Consider the following 16938-nt stretch of genomic DNA (forward strand, 5'->3'; position numbering starts at 1 on the left):
CCCTAAAACATTCTTCCTTCTTGGGCTTTTGTGATATCTTTCCCTCCAAGTTTTTTTCTTATATCTGACAGCTCCTTCTTTGTTTCCTATACAGCATTTTTCCTTATCTGCTTGTCCCTTAAAACTTGGTGATTCCTAGGACTCAGTTTTCCACCTCTTTCTCTGTCCCCTAGATAATCTCAACCATGGGTTTACTCATAAACTGGTAATTCTCAAATTGCTATCTCTACCTTTCATGAATTCCATACTCATATATCCAGCTGCCTGTGGATCTTGTTTCCAGAATTTTCTTAAGCACCACACGCAGTATGTTCAAACAGTACTCATTGTCTTTTCTGTCTCCTCCACCTCATCCCCTGTATATCCTTTCAGTAAATGGTACTACCAGTCACCCAAGGACAAAATCTAATACTTTTCTCCCTTGAAATATATAGTATGGATATAATAATGCCCATATCATAACATTTCCCTGTTAGGTTATAACCTACCTAAAGGCAAGGATCATATCTTTTCATTATGCCTGGTACAACACCTAGGTTACTCAGTAAGTATTCATTTATTACTTATTTTAAAAATTTTTTGGTAGAATTGTGTTAGTAATTCTCAAAGGTACTGTATTTGTTTAATGGGGATGCCATAACAAAGTACCACAGACTGGGTGGCTTAAACAACAGAAGTATATTGTCTTATATTTCTAGGTGCTAGAAATCCAAGATCAAGGTGTCAGCAGGGTTAATTCCTTCTAAGGGCTATAAAAGGTAGGTATTCTTACAAATTGTCAGAAATGGTTGGGGAGTAGGAGGTAGTGTTGCAGGAGGGTAGACTAGGGAGGATGAATATTTTGCTATAACTCATGTGAGAAATAATGAAGCCTAGATGAAGGGTTGTGGAGAAGGGGACAGATTTTTTTTTTTTAAGATTTTATTTATTTGACAGAGAGATAGCCAGAGAGAAAACACAAGCAGGAGGAGCAGAAGAGGGAGAAGCAGACTTTCCGCTGAGCAGGGAGCCCAATGCAAGGCTCTGTCCTAGGACCCTGGGATCATGACATAAGCTGAAGGCAGATGCTTAATGACTGAGCCACCCAGGCCTCCCAGAAGGGGAAAGATTTTATAGATAGAAAGGTACAATAGATTAGACTTGGTGACATGTGATAGATGGACAGAGGGTTTTGCAGGGGATTCTGTCACTGGATGGAAAATTAGAATATAGAGGTTTTAAAGACCTTGTGTTTGAGCAGAGGTCATCTCCCTGTGTGACTGGTATGGGTGAGTTGGCAGTGTAGGACTCCAGTGCCACTGCCACCAATAGGCTTTCCCTTGGCATTCCTTGCTTTGCCAGCTAAGTCTAGCTTTCTCTCTTGACTCCTCTAGTTGAGTACTTGCCTCTTTCCCCACCATGCTTCCCTGTTATTTGTCAAAAATCATTAAGAGATTTGTTTCAAGTCTTTTCTTCCCATTTGAATGTTAGCTACCTTTTTATAATTCAGTGCTTCATACCAGATATTTTTGAATATATGGGGAACCCTCCTCTTTGAGGTCCCTTCATTGATTCCCAGGACACTTAGCATTCATATGCTAGTTAAGAACATATTTTGAAAAGCCTATGGAAGCAAGGTCTTATACCAAAAGAATTCTCCAGATTTGGGTTTACCCCAAGGTATATCTCAGAACAAGCACAAATATTTGATCAATATTAAGCCAGTTAGAATATAGCTACCTTATGGTATAAAGGGTTCATTTCTCCATGAAATTTCAAATTTTGGATTCCTATTAGAGAATCCTTCACATATGGTCTCTTGGCTTCCTTCGGGTATAGAGGTTGAGACAGGGCCAGTGTACTTTGTGGATTGTACCAAGATGTATTTAAGTAGGTACTAGTTCGGGACCAGTCTTAGTTCTAAATCTGGGAGCTGTGACTTTTGAACAGGTTTATGTGAGAGGGCAATAAACATGTGGACTCCTTTGATTATGAGTTTTTAATCATTTGGTCCTGGAATGGAAATGGGGCCGTAGCCTTTGGAGGTATAGGCTAAAAACCTGTTTAACCTGGTAGTCCTGAGGAGTTTATCCCTCTAAGTTTTTGCTAATCAGGGATGGTGCTTGACCTGATTGTAGTACTGAAAATTGTCAGCAGTTTGTGACTCCTTAGGCCTGCCTTGCAGCTTGTCAGGTCTGATTTAGTCTGTGTAGCAGCTATGTGTCAGTATATCAGTAAAGTCAGCACATCTCTGCCAGGCTCATCATTTCCCTGCCAGGCTCATCACTTTCCTTGGGTGGCATGTTCCTGAGGGAAGGAGAATCACCTCCCATTGCCCATCATTCTCTCTTACATGCAATTTTGGAGTAGTTTATGGAGGGCATAATTCTAGGGGGAATAAGGAATTTTCTCAGGCACCAGAACAAACTATTTTCCTGATGAAACAGATCCTGCTTGTGTGACCCATGTCTGCCTCTCTTGTTGCTTATGGCTTTACTTAGTGGGAGAGAAGAAAAAGAGTCATGGACTTATTCTGATATAAGTCAGACTTTGGCTCCACCTATCCTTGGCATCCTTGTATGTGATTGTCAACACTGGGAGATGAGGAAGGCACCTACTGGTTCTGACCCTATCATTTTCTGGCAGTGATACCTGGAAAGGCAGACCAGATTTGGAGCAGGCCCATTCTTTGCTTTTGGACAAGTCATATCTGGCCCAAGGGAGACTTAGATGGTTTATTATCATTTTTTAAAATATTTTATTTATTTATTTGACAGACAAATGTCACAAATAGGCAGGGGGGATGGGGGGGTTGGGGGGGAGCAGGCTCCCCGCTGAGCAGAAGGCCTGCTATGGGGCTCGATCCCAGGACCCTGAGATCATGACCTGAGCTGAAGGCAGAGGCTTAACCCACTGAGCCACCCAGGTGCCCCAACTTCAATGGTTTATATAAAAGGGGAGAATTGTAGTTGGTGAGCCCCTCCTCCAGTATCCCTGTGACTCCACTCAGATGCTTTAACCAAGGATGAATTTTGTGTGCCAGGTGGTCTTCTGACTAACCCACCCATTTGGTTCCCCTTTAGAGCTCCTGCAGCTCTGAACCTTCCCACAACTCTGCGTGAGTGTCAGTGTCTCATGTTGAATTTCCATCTTGACTCATCTATCTCTAGGCGAAGATCCCTGCAAAGATTTAAATTGGGAACCAGACCTTGAGAATGTCTGTTCAGAGCATTTCACAGCTTCTGGATAAATGCCTTTTCCTTCTTAACCCAATCTGTTTTTCCAATTCTGCCCAGCTAGCTCTTGAAAAGCCCTGCTTTGAGGAAGCTTCCCAACTGAGGTGGGTGCTTATGCTATTTCCTACCCCTAAAAGCACCCCTATTCTTTTAGCCTGCCTAGGATTCCTGAGAGCCGAATCCACTGTGACAGGGAGGCTGTATTGTTACTCATATGGCTCAGGAAACAGAAAGTATGTGTTTATCCCAAAAGGCTAGTCCACAGAAGAGGTCTAACTAACTGTCCTTTGGTCATATGATATCTGGCAGTCTATGGGCCCTGTTGATTGGTAGAAGGAGCCTGCTTTTTTTTTTTTTTTTTTTTTAAAACAAGAGCTTGTACTGACAGCTGTTTACCACTTTCCCACTTACTCTCCATAGTTTTGCTGAAATATGGGAAGGTGGAAAGATGTAAAGGTAATTTATGGTCAAAGCCATATGAACTCTCTTGTGAAGTTTGAAGACCATAACTAGAGGTTGCAAATTTGTTATGTCTTCTGTTGTAAACATGTCTTCTCCTGTCTGAACCTTTATTTTCCTGGAAAACCCAAGTTGATTTGAAGATGAGCTGAACGTGTTTGAATAGGCAACTAGATAAGACAGGGTCACATTAACCTCAGGTATAACATCTAAAGCCTCAGCCAGGTCCTGGAGCCACTGGTGGATGAGGCAGGAAGAAATGGGTTTTTTAGTCAGTGTCCTAGCTCTGAAGATCATTCCTACTCTTGAGAGTTTGAGCGTCTCAGAATAGGAAGCCCACACCCAAACCTGATAATGACAGCCATTCTCTGGGCTCTTTATGAGTGGGAGGGAATTCTGATTTAATCAGTCTTCCCTGTATTTCTTGTTTTAAATCCTTTGCCTCTTTCTTCTGGCTGAAATATGGGAAGCTCCTCAGTAAATTGGCTGTGGCTTCCATCGAAATTTGACACTTTTCAAGTGATTTTTTTTTTCTGTATTTAGATGTGGTTATAGTTGCACTGTCAGTCCTTATCTCTTCTGTCATCCAGCCAGCTCCCGACTGGGTTAGGAGGTATTTGCTCTGCTGTTAGTGTTGGCTGCATAATGAGGTAGATGGTTAAGAAATGGGTTGTTTAACATCTCTCAGAGTCTAAATTTTCTTCCTGGGTTGAGGGGGAAGCAATGTTATTGGAAAAAGGCAGTAGGGAGGCAAATGTTGGCTCTGGAATCAGCATTTTCTCCTCAGGATCTTGGATAAGCCAAGGAAATCTTTCTTCATTTAAAAGCTTATTTTATCTACCATATAGGGCTGCCTGTTCTGCAGTGACAGTTTCTCGGGTGGCCCCCATAGACTGACTTCTTGATTCCTGGCTAACAAAGGCCATGTTTGATTATGGACTGTCATGAAGAACGTTGCAGGACAGCAGAATGTTGAGAGCCTGGCTTGGACATGCTGGGTGAATCAGTTTTGTCCACCTTCCTTTGGCCTGAAGAAGAAAAGGGCCTTCTTATTTAATCAGGCTCAGAGGAGGTAGAATAAGAATGGCTTCACTGGATTATTACTGGTTAATTGGAGCTCTATACTGAAAAGAATTCTGAGTTTCTTTGGACTCAAACAGTGTTTTTCCTGTCTTGTGGGTACAGAGTGGAAAGGAGTATTGTATATTTGATGTATTTGGCATTTTATACTCCGTGGCTTCAAGGATTTCTGGCTTATGTTTGGCATTATGTTGCAATGAACAACTTGAGTGCTCTTTGAAGATAAGGACATTCAATTTCCTGATGAGTCCTAAGTAGAATTGTTGAGCTATTAGAAATTAGGGCCACGTGAGAGCCACCTGACTAGCAGCTCTCCATGGAGATGGGGCTGCCATTGGCAAAGAGGAACTGCAAAATTTGGGATCATGAAACTGGGGCCTTGAATCTTAATAGCTTAGTCAATGTGATTTCACTTTAGTCTACTTAGTTCCAGATTCTGGATCCCAAAACAATCTGTGGTCCAGACTTCTGCAGTAGAGGGTCTACCTCAGCCCAACCAGCTTCCCGTGCTTCTCCCTAATCATTGCCTTGGCATAGCCTAAGGGAGTTCCTGTTTTCCAGTTGGTTATTTTGCTGTGGCTGTTCAGGAAGAACTGGACTAGGTATCCACTCTGAGAGCATAGTGCTATTTGATGTTAACTGATCTTGGGTACTTAACCTGTTTTCCAGCTTTGCCAAATGCAGAAAACAGATTATATATATAGCAAAAACAAAAGCCCCAAAACAACCAACTAATCAAAAAAACCTACAGTTTGTTTCAGTAGAAGGCAAGATTTGCTTTGTATTGTGCTCTTGCAATTTCTTGCTGTATTCTGTCTTCTCTCTGAGACTGGGAGCTCCTCAAAGTATATAGGTCTTTGGTCCTATGTCTCTTTATATCTGATAGCCCAGGCATGAGAGAGGTAGATAGGCAGGGGAAAAGAAAGGAGGCGGGGGTGAAGAATGAGAGAAAGAAATGGGGGAGGGGAGAGAGTAAGATCTATATTTAGCGAGAGGGAGAGACTCTCACCAAGGGTGTGTAAGTGAGCTTGCTGGCGAGGTTTGTGTGTGCGTGAGTGTTCTGGGAAAGGGGGTGTGTGCGCCAGGAACGTGTGAGGAGGGCTGGTGCCCTATGGGAGGTTGCAGGCAGGAAGCAGCTGGAGAGGAGGAGGAGCAGCAGCAGGAGCAGTAGCTGCCCTGCTTTCTGTCTCAGTCTCAAAGCCTGGAATCGATTGGGTTAGAATTCCACATCCAATTGAAGTTTGGCTGCTATTGCCTTCAGCAGGGCCGGTCATCAGAGTCCCCCTCAGCAGAAGTCTGGACCAGATTGGATTCCTAGATTTGTAGCCAGCGAGACTCCTGCCCAGCCTTTCACTGAGGGGATTTCTCTGCTGGGCATTGTTCCTATCATCAACTTTGCACCGTGGAGCCAGCCAGCTGGTGCAACTGAGAATAATAGCTCCTTGGCTCTGTTTGTCCGTTGGGCAAGCAGCCATGCTGTGGCTTAGAAAGTTCATCCTGTGGCTTTTCTGTTAAACCGAGGAGTGCTCCTGAACGGATTTCCTCTTAAAGACAGCACTTGCATTCTAAAACTTGAGAATTTGTGATTTTAATTTTTTTTTTCCTTTTCATTTCCTTAACTCTTATTTTGATTGCAGCAGCAAGGTAAGTGGTATCGAGTGTATGACTGACTCTGAACGACAGGCAGGGACAAAAGCAAAGCATTTGTGGGTGGAATACAGAGTAGCTACATTAATTACATAACTGCTTGAGCCAACTTGCTGGTGGGGGTCATTAAAATGGGTGAAAAATAGCATACTCAGCACTGGGGTAGGATTTTCATGTGCATGTGTTTATATGCTGATAATCTGACCGTCGGTTCTTCCTTGGTACTCTCCTGTATGTATATAAATAACTTAGCCACCCTTCTGAATGTGTGCATACTTACATACAAATAATCTGTTTCTCCCTTCTGATATGTCCATATGTTTATAAACTGACCATTCCTTTCCTGTGTGTACACACATAATAGAAACTCATTCAACTCATTCATTCATTTTAAATGAATATACACAGGCCATATCTCCCTCCATGTGCATACATAGATGTAATCTCTTTATTTCATGCATGTGTATATATACTTGGGTAACTTTCCTCTTCTGGTATATGCCTTTATATATTAAGAAACCCCACTATTTTTCCAGTGTGTGAGTGTGTGTTTACTATTCTGTGTGATGTATTAATTTTTTCCTCGCATGTGTACATATGCCATATAGACAGAAAAGTCATCTTGAGTTTTCTCAGTCTTGAGTGTATACACTATGCATAATAATCTGTCCATTTGCATCATGTGTGTGTGATAAAAATAGCACTAACTTTATAGATTGAAGATCCCCTTTCAAATCCTAACTACTCAGTGACCTTAGTCAAGTCATTTAACCTCTCTGAGCTAATTTTTCTCATTTATGAAATAAGAAGAATCTCCTTCCTGCCTCATAGGGTTATGATGATAATATGTCATGATAAAATAGGAGTCATGTGAGCTGTAAAATTCTAAACAAATATAATTTTACTATTATTACATGTCCCTCTAGTGTGAGTTGTATAGGATAGTCTTTGACTCAGCTGCACTGAGATTGTGCTCTTGTCTAAGAGGTCTGTAAGTCTTCCCTGCAGAGGGGTAGCTTTTATCGAAGTAATTAGATTTAACCTGTAGTTTTGCCCAGAGTATTCGAAAAAAGCTACCTATTGCTACAGAGTGTCTAGAAGGGGTTAGATTGAGAGAGAGAAAAGGTCTCATCCTCTGTAGTTTTGGGCCTTATTCTTTGTAGCCTTGAGGATTGAACCTGTCGCAAAATGGAAATATACTAGCTCCAGCTGGGATCAAAGTGAGAAGGTGAAAAGATGAGTAAAAGAACAGAGCATTCTGCTGCCCCTGAGATGGCAACCAGCCATCTGTGTCGGGTTTTGAAGGCTCTATACAGTGTCCCCTTTCTCAGCCTTCTAGACTTGTGTGTCCAATATGGTAGCCACCGGCCACATGTGGTAGTTGAATACTTGGCAGGCAGGCTAGTCTCAATTGAGATGTGCTGCAAATGTAAGATATATACCAGAATTCAAGGATTCAGTATGAAAAAAGATGATGAATAATTTTTTAATATTGATTGCATATTGAAATGATTAATATTTGGATAATGAATTATATAAAATATATTAAATTGTACTTTTAAAAAAAACTTTTTATGTGACTGCTAGAAATATTTAAATTACATAATGTGGCTCACACTATGTTTCTAATGGACAGTGCTGTTCTAGACCTGTCATCCAGCACAAGGATTGGGGTAGCTCTTCCAGCTGGAAGGGCAAGTGGAAGCCCCATGATAGCAGCTCTGGGGATGGTAGGAACCATGGCACAGCTGCTGCTACTACCTTCTTTATTTGTCCTGCACGAGTCCTCAGGAAAATTTAAGTGTATTTGAGGAGAGGTTTCCAACTTAGTTTTTACAATAAAAAGGGGTTGTAAGCCATCAATCTAGAAGTAAACCTAGAACTTGAAGCCACATATTGTTATGGCAACAAAAGTGAATTAGAATTTAGGAGACTAGACTATTGCAGTTCTACCATTCCTCATTTATTCTTTCCATGGCACTGAGTTCTCACTGTGTGCCAGGCCATATGCTTGGCATAGTAGTGCCCTGTGCTAGGCATTGAGAATTAAAAAACAAAGCACAGCTTCCTGTGTAATGGAATTCATATCCACTCTGGGTCCTTAAGCAAGAACCTCCCCTTTAGGGGTCTGCCAAAGTAAAACAGATTAACAACAACAAGGGTGTCATTTTAGGTCATGGGTTTAAACTTGGGTAATAGAGCTTCTGAGGATCTAGAGTAGCTGCCTAGCCTGTAAAGACTTACACATTTAAAATTTAGAAGAACACTGTGATATCTAAATACAACTCCTCCATAAGCTAGATCACAAGGTAGTATGAGATTCCAGGTCTAGTATTCTATCAAAGACTCTTTCAACTCTAAACTTTTCTGATTTGGTGTTCTGATTCCTTTTATTCAATGGCAAGGTTTTGTTTGTTTGTTTGTTTGTTTTGAGCACTATACATGCCAGGCACTGTTCTAGGTGCAGGGAATATAGTAATGACCAAAACAAAGTTCCTGCTTACATTCCAGAATAGAGAGGTGGTTAGAGTGATAAATCATATATTTGTTTATTTGTTTATTGCCTATCAGGTAGGTGGTAGTAAGTTCTTTGAAGAAATTATAGCAGAGTAAGGAGATAGAGAATGTGGTTTTTTTTTTGTTGGGAGGGGCTAGTATTCAGGGGCTAACTAGATTCCTGCTCACATGTCTTCTTCAGTCTACTCATGAGAACCATGAAGTAGTAAGGATGCATGCTTCAGAAAAAAAAAAATGCTGTGACCTTTGTTAAAGACATTAAGGCAGACTATATTCAAGGTGATTATTACATTGGGGTATTGTAATGGGGAGAGAGATTGAGCCCAGCTCTGAATATAAGGAGAAGTGAGAATTTATAGTCAGGGAGCAGGTGGAGGGTCTGTGGATCAAAATTACTAAGAGGAAACATCAAGGGTAGGGCGAAGTCTGGCTAAACTGACTTGACATGAGTTTTGCTGGAGGGAGGCCAATGTGGTGGATGAGGAATTTGGTCAGATATCAAAATGAAGAGTGTTCATAAGCTGAGCCAGCAGGATTCTTGGCAAAAGTGGACTAAACAGAGCTCAAAATCAGGGGCCTAGTCAGAAAGAGGACTTAGAGCTACCAGACTCAGATTTGGTCAAAGAGAGAGTCTTTGTCATGAGTATCTGATTCTGGGTGCATATGTATTTGTTTCAGGGTTGGTTATATTCCGTGGTATAGTAAACCTGGTACTGCTGACAGGAAGCCCTGGACAGGGTAAGAATATCCAGCTCTTGTGACTGGTGTTCTTTCCTTATTTTGCGGTCTTGATATGCTAACCCTCTGAAGGCTGCATCCTTCCTCATGCTACTTTATGTTACCCGAAGTTCTGTCTCCCCTTTTGGATATAATGCTTGAGGTTTTCTTTCCTTTACCATGTCTAGCTTCTGGTGTGTAAATGGGGTTCCTCCTAATGCTGATGAGGAGGAATGGCAAGTCCTAGGAACTGTAGTACCTAGTTTGATCTAGGGCATTCTTTATTCCTGTTAGCTAATGTCACTCTTCATGCCATGTGACTCTGACCACTTTCTCTGACAATCTTTGTAAACATTGATTCTTTCCCAAAGATTAACATCCTAAAAGAACTCCTTCCTGTTAGAGCCCTAGAAATCCATTCCTCCCACCTTGTTAGCCAAACAGTATAATTGGCAAATGGCCCAGGAATGATCTGACCTCTGTAGAAGTGGTGTGCGGAGGTATGTTCAGAGTTCCTGGCTTTCTGTCTTCTGGGCTTGTTTCACCCAGAATGAGAGGCTGCTTGATATGTACAGAGAGTTCTGCCCTATTCCCAGAGATCCCCAGTTGGTCCTCCCAGCCAATATTTGGGTCAGAAGCAATTTTACAAGGAGTACTCCCATTGCTAATCACATTTATTTGATGTCAGAGAAAGACACAAAAAGAATCAGCCATTTCAGAAAATAGAGGGATTTTTTTCCTCTTGACTTTTTTTTGGTAGTCTGGTGCTGATGTGATTTAAGGGTCTATTCCCTGCCATAGTTCTCAGCTTTCTATCCTTGAAGTTTACTCCTTTGGATCGATACATTTTGTTTTGATATGTTCTCTTTTCAGACAGTTATCCCTTGAATGGGCTGCCTTATTTTCCCCAGCTTCAGGCATTCCTTAGGAAAAGATAGCAGAAAGGTGTGGCCATTTTTGAGAGCGTATGTATGAAATTTGGAGAGTTGACTAGAAGCTAATAGAGCAGGGCAGAATGAGAGCACTGGATACCTTGAAGGAATCCAGAGGGTCAGCTTTGAGCTGGGTGGACCCCAGTGCCTCATCCCATTACAGTTCAAATATTACTTCTCCGTGGCTTTCCCTGTCCAGGTTTTGCTGGGCCTCTCACTGTCTTCTCATTCCCCATCACTGGAATTAAATGCTTATTATTTATGACTTATTACAACTTTGGTTAAAACATGTTTCACTTAATTTTGTGATTGTATATGCGCCTATTTCCCTCTCTGAACCTTGATATATTAGGATGCAGGGACAGTGTCTTATATCCCTGGCACAAAGCTTAGTGCCTGACAAATCAGTTGAATTGATTCAGAGGTCAAACTGTCCTCACTCTTTAGCCCTTGTTATTTCATTCCTGTGGACACTAGTAACAAAGAGAGGCTCAGAGGGAGGTGGACTTGACTTGGGCTTTCTGGCTCCTGGTATCTTATTGGGTTCTGAGCGAAGTGACTGGTTGATTCTCTGGACATTACATTGAACTCTGTCCCCTGCTTCAAAACCTAAATATCTGGATGGCTGAATGGGTTTGGTGCCTTTAGGGAACCCATATCCCCAGGAGGTGATTCTTAGGTTCATCTAGGGGCAGTGGTTATAACTCATAAGAAGTTTTGGGGGGGGGGGTTGTTTGTTTGTTTGTTTGTTTGATATGGAAGCAAGCTCTTTCTTTGAGGCTGGGAGAAGTTGCTATAGTTGGAAATTTCCTATTTGTTAGTAACATAGGAAACCAGGCAGCTTTACCTTTAGTCCTTCAGGAGGCTTTAGGAAAGGACTCTGAACACAGTGGCTGTGCCATTTGCCCCCTGTATGGCTAGCCAGCCAGTGTTGAAGGCACTGTACTCTCAGAGGAGACACTTGGCAAGTCTGTCCAGAAGTTAAGCCAAGCCTATCTGGAGTATTGATCTGAAAAGCAGAAATAGGCCTGCAGTTAACCTGACTTGCACTGAAGCAGCAGGAGAATCAGATTCACTTTTGCTCTGGAAAAGCTGCCTTCTCTGGACCAAAGTGGGGTTAGTCTCTTGGAAGACCTGTCAATGAGTTCTGGGCCTCATCAGCATCAGAAAGGAAAAGTTTGCCTTCTCTAGCTGTTTGCCCCTTTCTCATGCTTTCAGACTGCCTGAGGGAGCATGGCAAGCCTCTGGTCACCTGAATGAATTGTTGGGAACCGACTGTTTTGCCCTCTTTTTTTAATCTTAAGAAACAACTTCTAGAAGAAAACAGGATTAAGAAAGGATGACACATTCCAGTGGTATGGTTCCAAGCAGTGCTGCAGATTGTTAAAAGACACTGTGAAAGATAGGGGTTTTGGGGTTAGATAGAAATCATGGTTGACTCAATTCATACCCTTTTATAGGTGGTTGCATGGTTGGCAACATTTCTGTGACTGTCTTCCCCACGTTATAGATGAGGATACTAAAGAACAGAGAAGTCAAGGGTTTTATCCAAGGTCACTGATTAAGCAAGACCCGAATTTAAGTCTTTTGATCCTCAATTTAGTAGCACTTGCTCATGACTTCACATGGTCATATGCGGACCTTCCATCTTGGTTTAGTAAACAGTCTTTCTCTTTGAGACAAACTGGAAAGGCTGATTACCAGTTCCAGCCCTTATCAGACCAGTGACCTTGTTCAAAGCTAATACTAGGTGCCAAGACAAAAATCAGGTGAACCTAGAACTTGCACAGTTGGGGCTGGGGTTGAGGGAAAGAGAAGGGTGGCTTTGGAAATACAGTTGTGCACTTGTGGAAGGAGAGAAGGAATAATTTGACCAGTCAGTCCTAGAACTGGGAGCTTTGCTATCTAGGCAGTTAGGCACTAAGTCCAAGACCCAGCAGTTCTGATTTTGCACATGGAGTGTCTTCTCTCTATCTCCCTCTCTGACACAGATTATACTGAGTTGGCCACTTAGGGGTGTGGCTGATCCTGGCCCCTTGAGACATAGGAGTAAAGCAACAATGCTAAAAAAGCAGTGATTGGGCCTTGGCAGTACCTCACAGAATGGGTAGCATTTTTAGGTGAGGAGTTCTAAATGAAGTAGAGTTTTTAGAAGAACCACAGAGTAGAAGGGAAGACATGAAAGGAGAATTAATCTCGTTTCTTGGTTTCTAGTCTCTTGACCTGGTTAATTCCAGTGAAAGGGGTTAGCTTAATCTTTATCCCAAATCTTATAACTCTTGCTTCTGATTCTTCCTATGAAGGGAAAGCACAGTGTTTTTAACTTTTAAGCACAGAAACTGTAGATAGTAGCCCTTCCTAAAAATGAATTGCTGTGGGAGCTTTCAGCTTGTGCTCTTCACAGGCAGTTTTCCCCTTTTAGGGGGAAACCAATTTTACCTCTCCCAGGGTAACCGAGTAGAACCAGAAAGTATTAGCAGTCCCATGTAGTCCTGGACTCCTAGCTTTTCCCTTTGTACTTTCTACTTTGCTCCTTCCCTACACTCTACATGATCCCAGTAAAAAGGAAAAGAATACCAGCCCCATGTAAGGTAATAGTCATCTTTACCTTTGTAGTCGTCACTTGCAGTTTAGGGTATGGGGCAAGACTGGTGGCAGGCTAGCTTCACCTTTTTGAAGGATAGCAAAGTATCCTCAAGCCCTCTGTGATATAACCAGTTCCCCACGTGTCCCATGCATTGTTCTTTCCAGGCCATTTGGAGGGCTAGAGCAATCCTCTGTTACACCACGGTACTCTAGGAGTACCCTGGTGCTCTGAAGGAGGTCTTAGATCGAATGCATGGTAGAGGAGAAAAGCCAAACCCGTGTGTTGATTAGGCTGCACCAAGCACTTGGGGACTATTAAATGGAGTTCAGGATTCCACACTGTCCCTGAGCTTCCTTCATCCCTAGCTGACCCACCATATGTGTGTCTTTGGCCACATGCCCCACTAGATTCAAACATGCTTAATGCACCTGAGTCTGGAAAATGATTTTTGCCTATGCCACACCACCTTGTTCCAGAATTTTTAGAAAACATTTTTTTTTTTTTTTTTTGCCCTCCAAGTTTGAAATAATTGCCATGGTCTTTTTTTCCAAATAAAAGATAGCTGTCTCTATAAACACAGGCAGGAACCAACCTTGGAATTGCTAAGTTTTCAGCAAAACATCCAACTGGGAAAACAAACATTCCATGTCTTGTCTCTGTCTTTCACTGTGTATGTAATTTGAGCTTTGGTAGTTAAGCATCTATTTGTTCATTCCTGAATCAGACCCTAGTGTTGTATTTTGTAAAGATTCAGTCACTCATTGACCTTACCCACCTACTTCCCAGGAGTTTGTCTTAATTTTAATGGCTTTGAGTACTTGCCCAGAACACAAGGAGTTGATACATCAATACTCTGATGGGAAGCCAAGAAAAGAGAAGTGAGTGCCTACAGCCTTGAAGGCCAGCAGTGGGAGACAGGTCAGGGTTGGCTTCTACAGTCTTAGAAGGTAACGTTCTTATTCCTGCTTGACAGCTTGATTCAGATTAAAAGTATCCTGCTGCTTTCTGACCTGAGTGCACTATTTTCCTTTTTTCACTAGCTGCAGGATAAGAGTCAAGCCAGAATCCAGGGCATGTACCGGGTTTGGAGACTACACATGGGATCATTCCAGACAGTACTGTGGGCTAAGCCCAAGGCATCAGCCAGCCATAATTGCTAGAAATAGACTGAAAAGAGCAGGGCAGTATATTGTCTTCCAAGACAATCTCTGTTAAGCACCCTGACCAGAAAGAGGAAGAAGCAGAGAATCCCTCATACCCTGAGGGGGAAAATGAAACGATTGTTGCAAGAGTCAGAGGAAGAAATCATGGTCACCTTGGGACCCTCTTCCAGGCTTTCTCCAGATAAGGCTAAGTCAGAGACTATGTGTGGCATCAAGAGCAAGTCCTCAGGCCCTATTGAATCCTTACCAGAGGATAGCTCCCTGCTCCCTCACTGTGGCTCAGCAGCCTCAACCATTGGTGGGGATAGAGATGGGGGCCTGGCTCAGCATTGCAGCTTTGAGCAGCAGACCGGCAGCCAGTTTCCTCTGGGCTCCACTCCATGTGCTTTAGGATCTGGCTCTCAGGACCTCTTGTCTGTCAGCATAAGCACAAGCTGTCAAGAGCCCTCAGAAAGGAATCAGGCCAAGTCCCTTTTGTCCAGAGGCCTTCACCAAGGCTGCAGCTGTGAACAGAGAGAGCCTTTGGGGGATGTAGTAGACTATATAATCAGAGAGCTACAAGGCATCAGCCGTCTCCAAACTGAAATTGCTGAGCTGCAGCAGCACTTGAGCCAAGTCCGGGGTTCAGTGGATGAAGTGTCTAGCTGTGTAGACTCGGTTCTGAGTGGAATAGAAGGCTTGCAGGTAGGCAGCAGCAACCTGGCCAAGGTGTGTGGGGGGGAAACGGCCCAGGAACCCCATTTGGACAGCCCTGGTGAAGAAGCAATTCTGTATCTGTATGGACTTCCTGAGCAAGACGGGGAAAATACCATGGAGCTGGTACACAGCTTTCTGGCCATGCACCTCTGTGTTAATGGCATGCAGTGCAACAGGTACATCAAAGAGGCTTACAGGGCAGGCAAAGCCCCAGCCCCCAGGCCTGCTGTTGTGAAACTTGCCCATCTAGAGCATAGAGACTTCATCTTGCAGAAATCCATCCTTTTGCAGAGTGTGGGGGTCCGAATTGCCACCAAAGAAGAACCAAGCTGGCCACAGTGCTATAAGAATCCTCAAAAGGAGTCTCTTTCATTTTTGCAACAACTTCAGGATCATAATGCAAATTCTTTAAACAAGCATGAACCACTTCTTCAGATGGAAACAGGGGACCCAGGACCCATAACAGGAGCATGTCAAATGAGGGCTCAAAATCAACACAGAGAACCTCAAACCACTGAGCAGCAAGGCCTTTGCTTTCCACCCAGGAATAATTTCACAAAGCCAAGTGATGTATCTAAGCCAGGAGATGAAGTTAAAGGAACATCAGGAGCCTCCCAAGTTACCAGTGGCAGTTTTGAGCTGACAGGGAGAGAAGCTTCTGAGGAACCTTCCCCAGTGTTAATCTCAGAAGAGGAGGGTTCTGGGAAATCCCAGGTTTTCAAACAGTCCAGCCAAGGATTTGAAACGTGTAGGGTAGCAAAAAGAGAAAACAACTGCAGCAGTGAGACTGGCAGCTGCCTGTCGCTGTCTGGGTTGCTGAAGACAGAGGACAAGCTCCTGGCCTGTGAAGCTGGGCTTGATATTCTGAGCTCCAAGCAGCTAGAGGACCTTTTAACAGACAAGTCCAAAAGATTTGCAACTCTGAGCCATGACCACATGATGGAGGAAATCATCATAGGGCCTGAGACTTTCAGTGACATGGTTCATATTGATTTGAATGAAGAGGAGGAACATGCTACTCGGGTCCTTAAAGATGTCTTTGAAAAGTCATCTTGTGGCTTGGTTGGTTTGCAGGAGGATGAAGATGTTGAAATTAAGTTTTACAAAAGCAAACTGGGCCGAGCAATTCACCACTTTCGTTCAGCTCTGCAGGGCGTGTTTCAGAAACTGGAAAATAGTGGGTCAATCAGTCCTGAGGACCTGGAAAGTAATGAGAGCGGTTCTCAGTCGGAGAACAGTGATAGACTTCTTGGGACAGTGGGTTCAGAGGGAGCCCAAGATTTCTCGGTGGAGAGCCCTGGGAGTCAGGAGAGTGAGAGCTTGCTCAGTGTGGTCTCTGGTGGAGTGGGCACCTCTACACAGAGAGACCAAACCTTTCAGGATCCCAGCAACTTCTCTCTTGCTTCTAACGCCTCGCCTGTTGCATATTCATTACCAGGTTTTGCTCTGGCTCCATGTCTGGGAGGTGAAACGTGTTCCAGGCCTGAATCTCCCAAGCAGGGCATACTAAGCCTAGAGCAAGTGTGTGCAGAGACCATCTACCTCAACAAGTGCATCAACAATTTCAAAAATGTTCTGAGAGAGAAAAGACTGAGGCAGAAAAAACTTTTGCATGAGCTAGTACAGAAGGCAAAGAATATCTCAGTAGAAGACATACACTCAGGTATTCTAAATCTATATTTAATGGGGTCACAGCTGGCTGAGTATGGCCTCTATCAAGCTAGTCTGAGACCCACCTTGGTGGTGAATTTCACAAGGTGATGGGGGAGGACCACAGCTTAAATTAGTCTAAATTACTCGAATACAGATTTTAAGCTAATCCTTGTGGGAAATGGAGTGTAAGAGGGTTCTAAAGCAACAGGAAAGGAGTTCCTGCCTGTAGGAAGCTTCCAGTGTATTGGGGAGTTAAAGGTAGCTTTAGAAAC

The 16938-nt window shown here is 43.1% G+C and overlaps 1 protein-coding gene across 9 annotated transcripts in view; it reads left to right on the plus strand.

Annotated features, from left to right (window-relative positions):
* UNC13B (unc-13 homolog B) overlaps positions 1-16938 on the plus strand; it is a 225981-nt gene that overhangs the window by 158502 nt on the left and 50541 nt on the right. The window contains exons 1-3 of one of the 9 annotated variants that reach the window (XM_082694718.1): positions 5918-6398; positions 13941-14101; positions 14195-16676. The exons of 7 other annotated variants lie outside the window; for them this stretch is intronic. In XM_082694718.1, coding sequence (XP_082550844.1) covers positions 14426-16676 — 2251 coding nt within the window. In that variant the 5' untranslated portion in view covers positions 5918-6398; positions 13941-14101; positions 14195-14425. Of the gene's footprint in view, positions 1-5917; positions 6399-13940; positions 14102-14194; positions 16677-16938 lie in introns of those variants that run through there. One more of the 9 variants, XM_082694711.1, reaches the window with a different exon arrangement.

This window comes from Mustela nivalis, assembly GCF_964662115.1.
Source record: "Mustela nivalis genome assembly, chromosome: 13".
NCBI lineage: Eukaryota > Metazoa > Chordata > Mammalia > Carnivora > Mustelidae > Mustela > Mustela nivalis.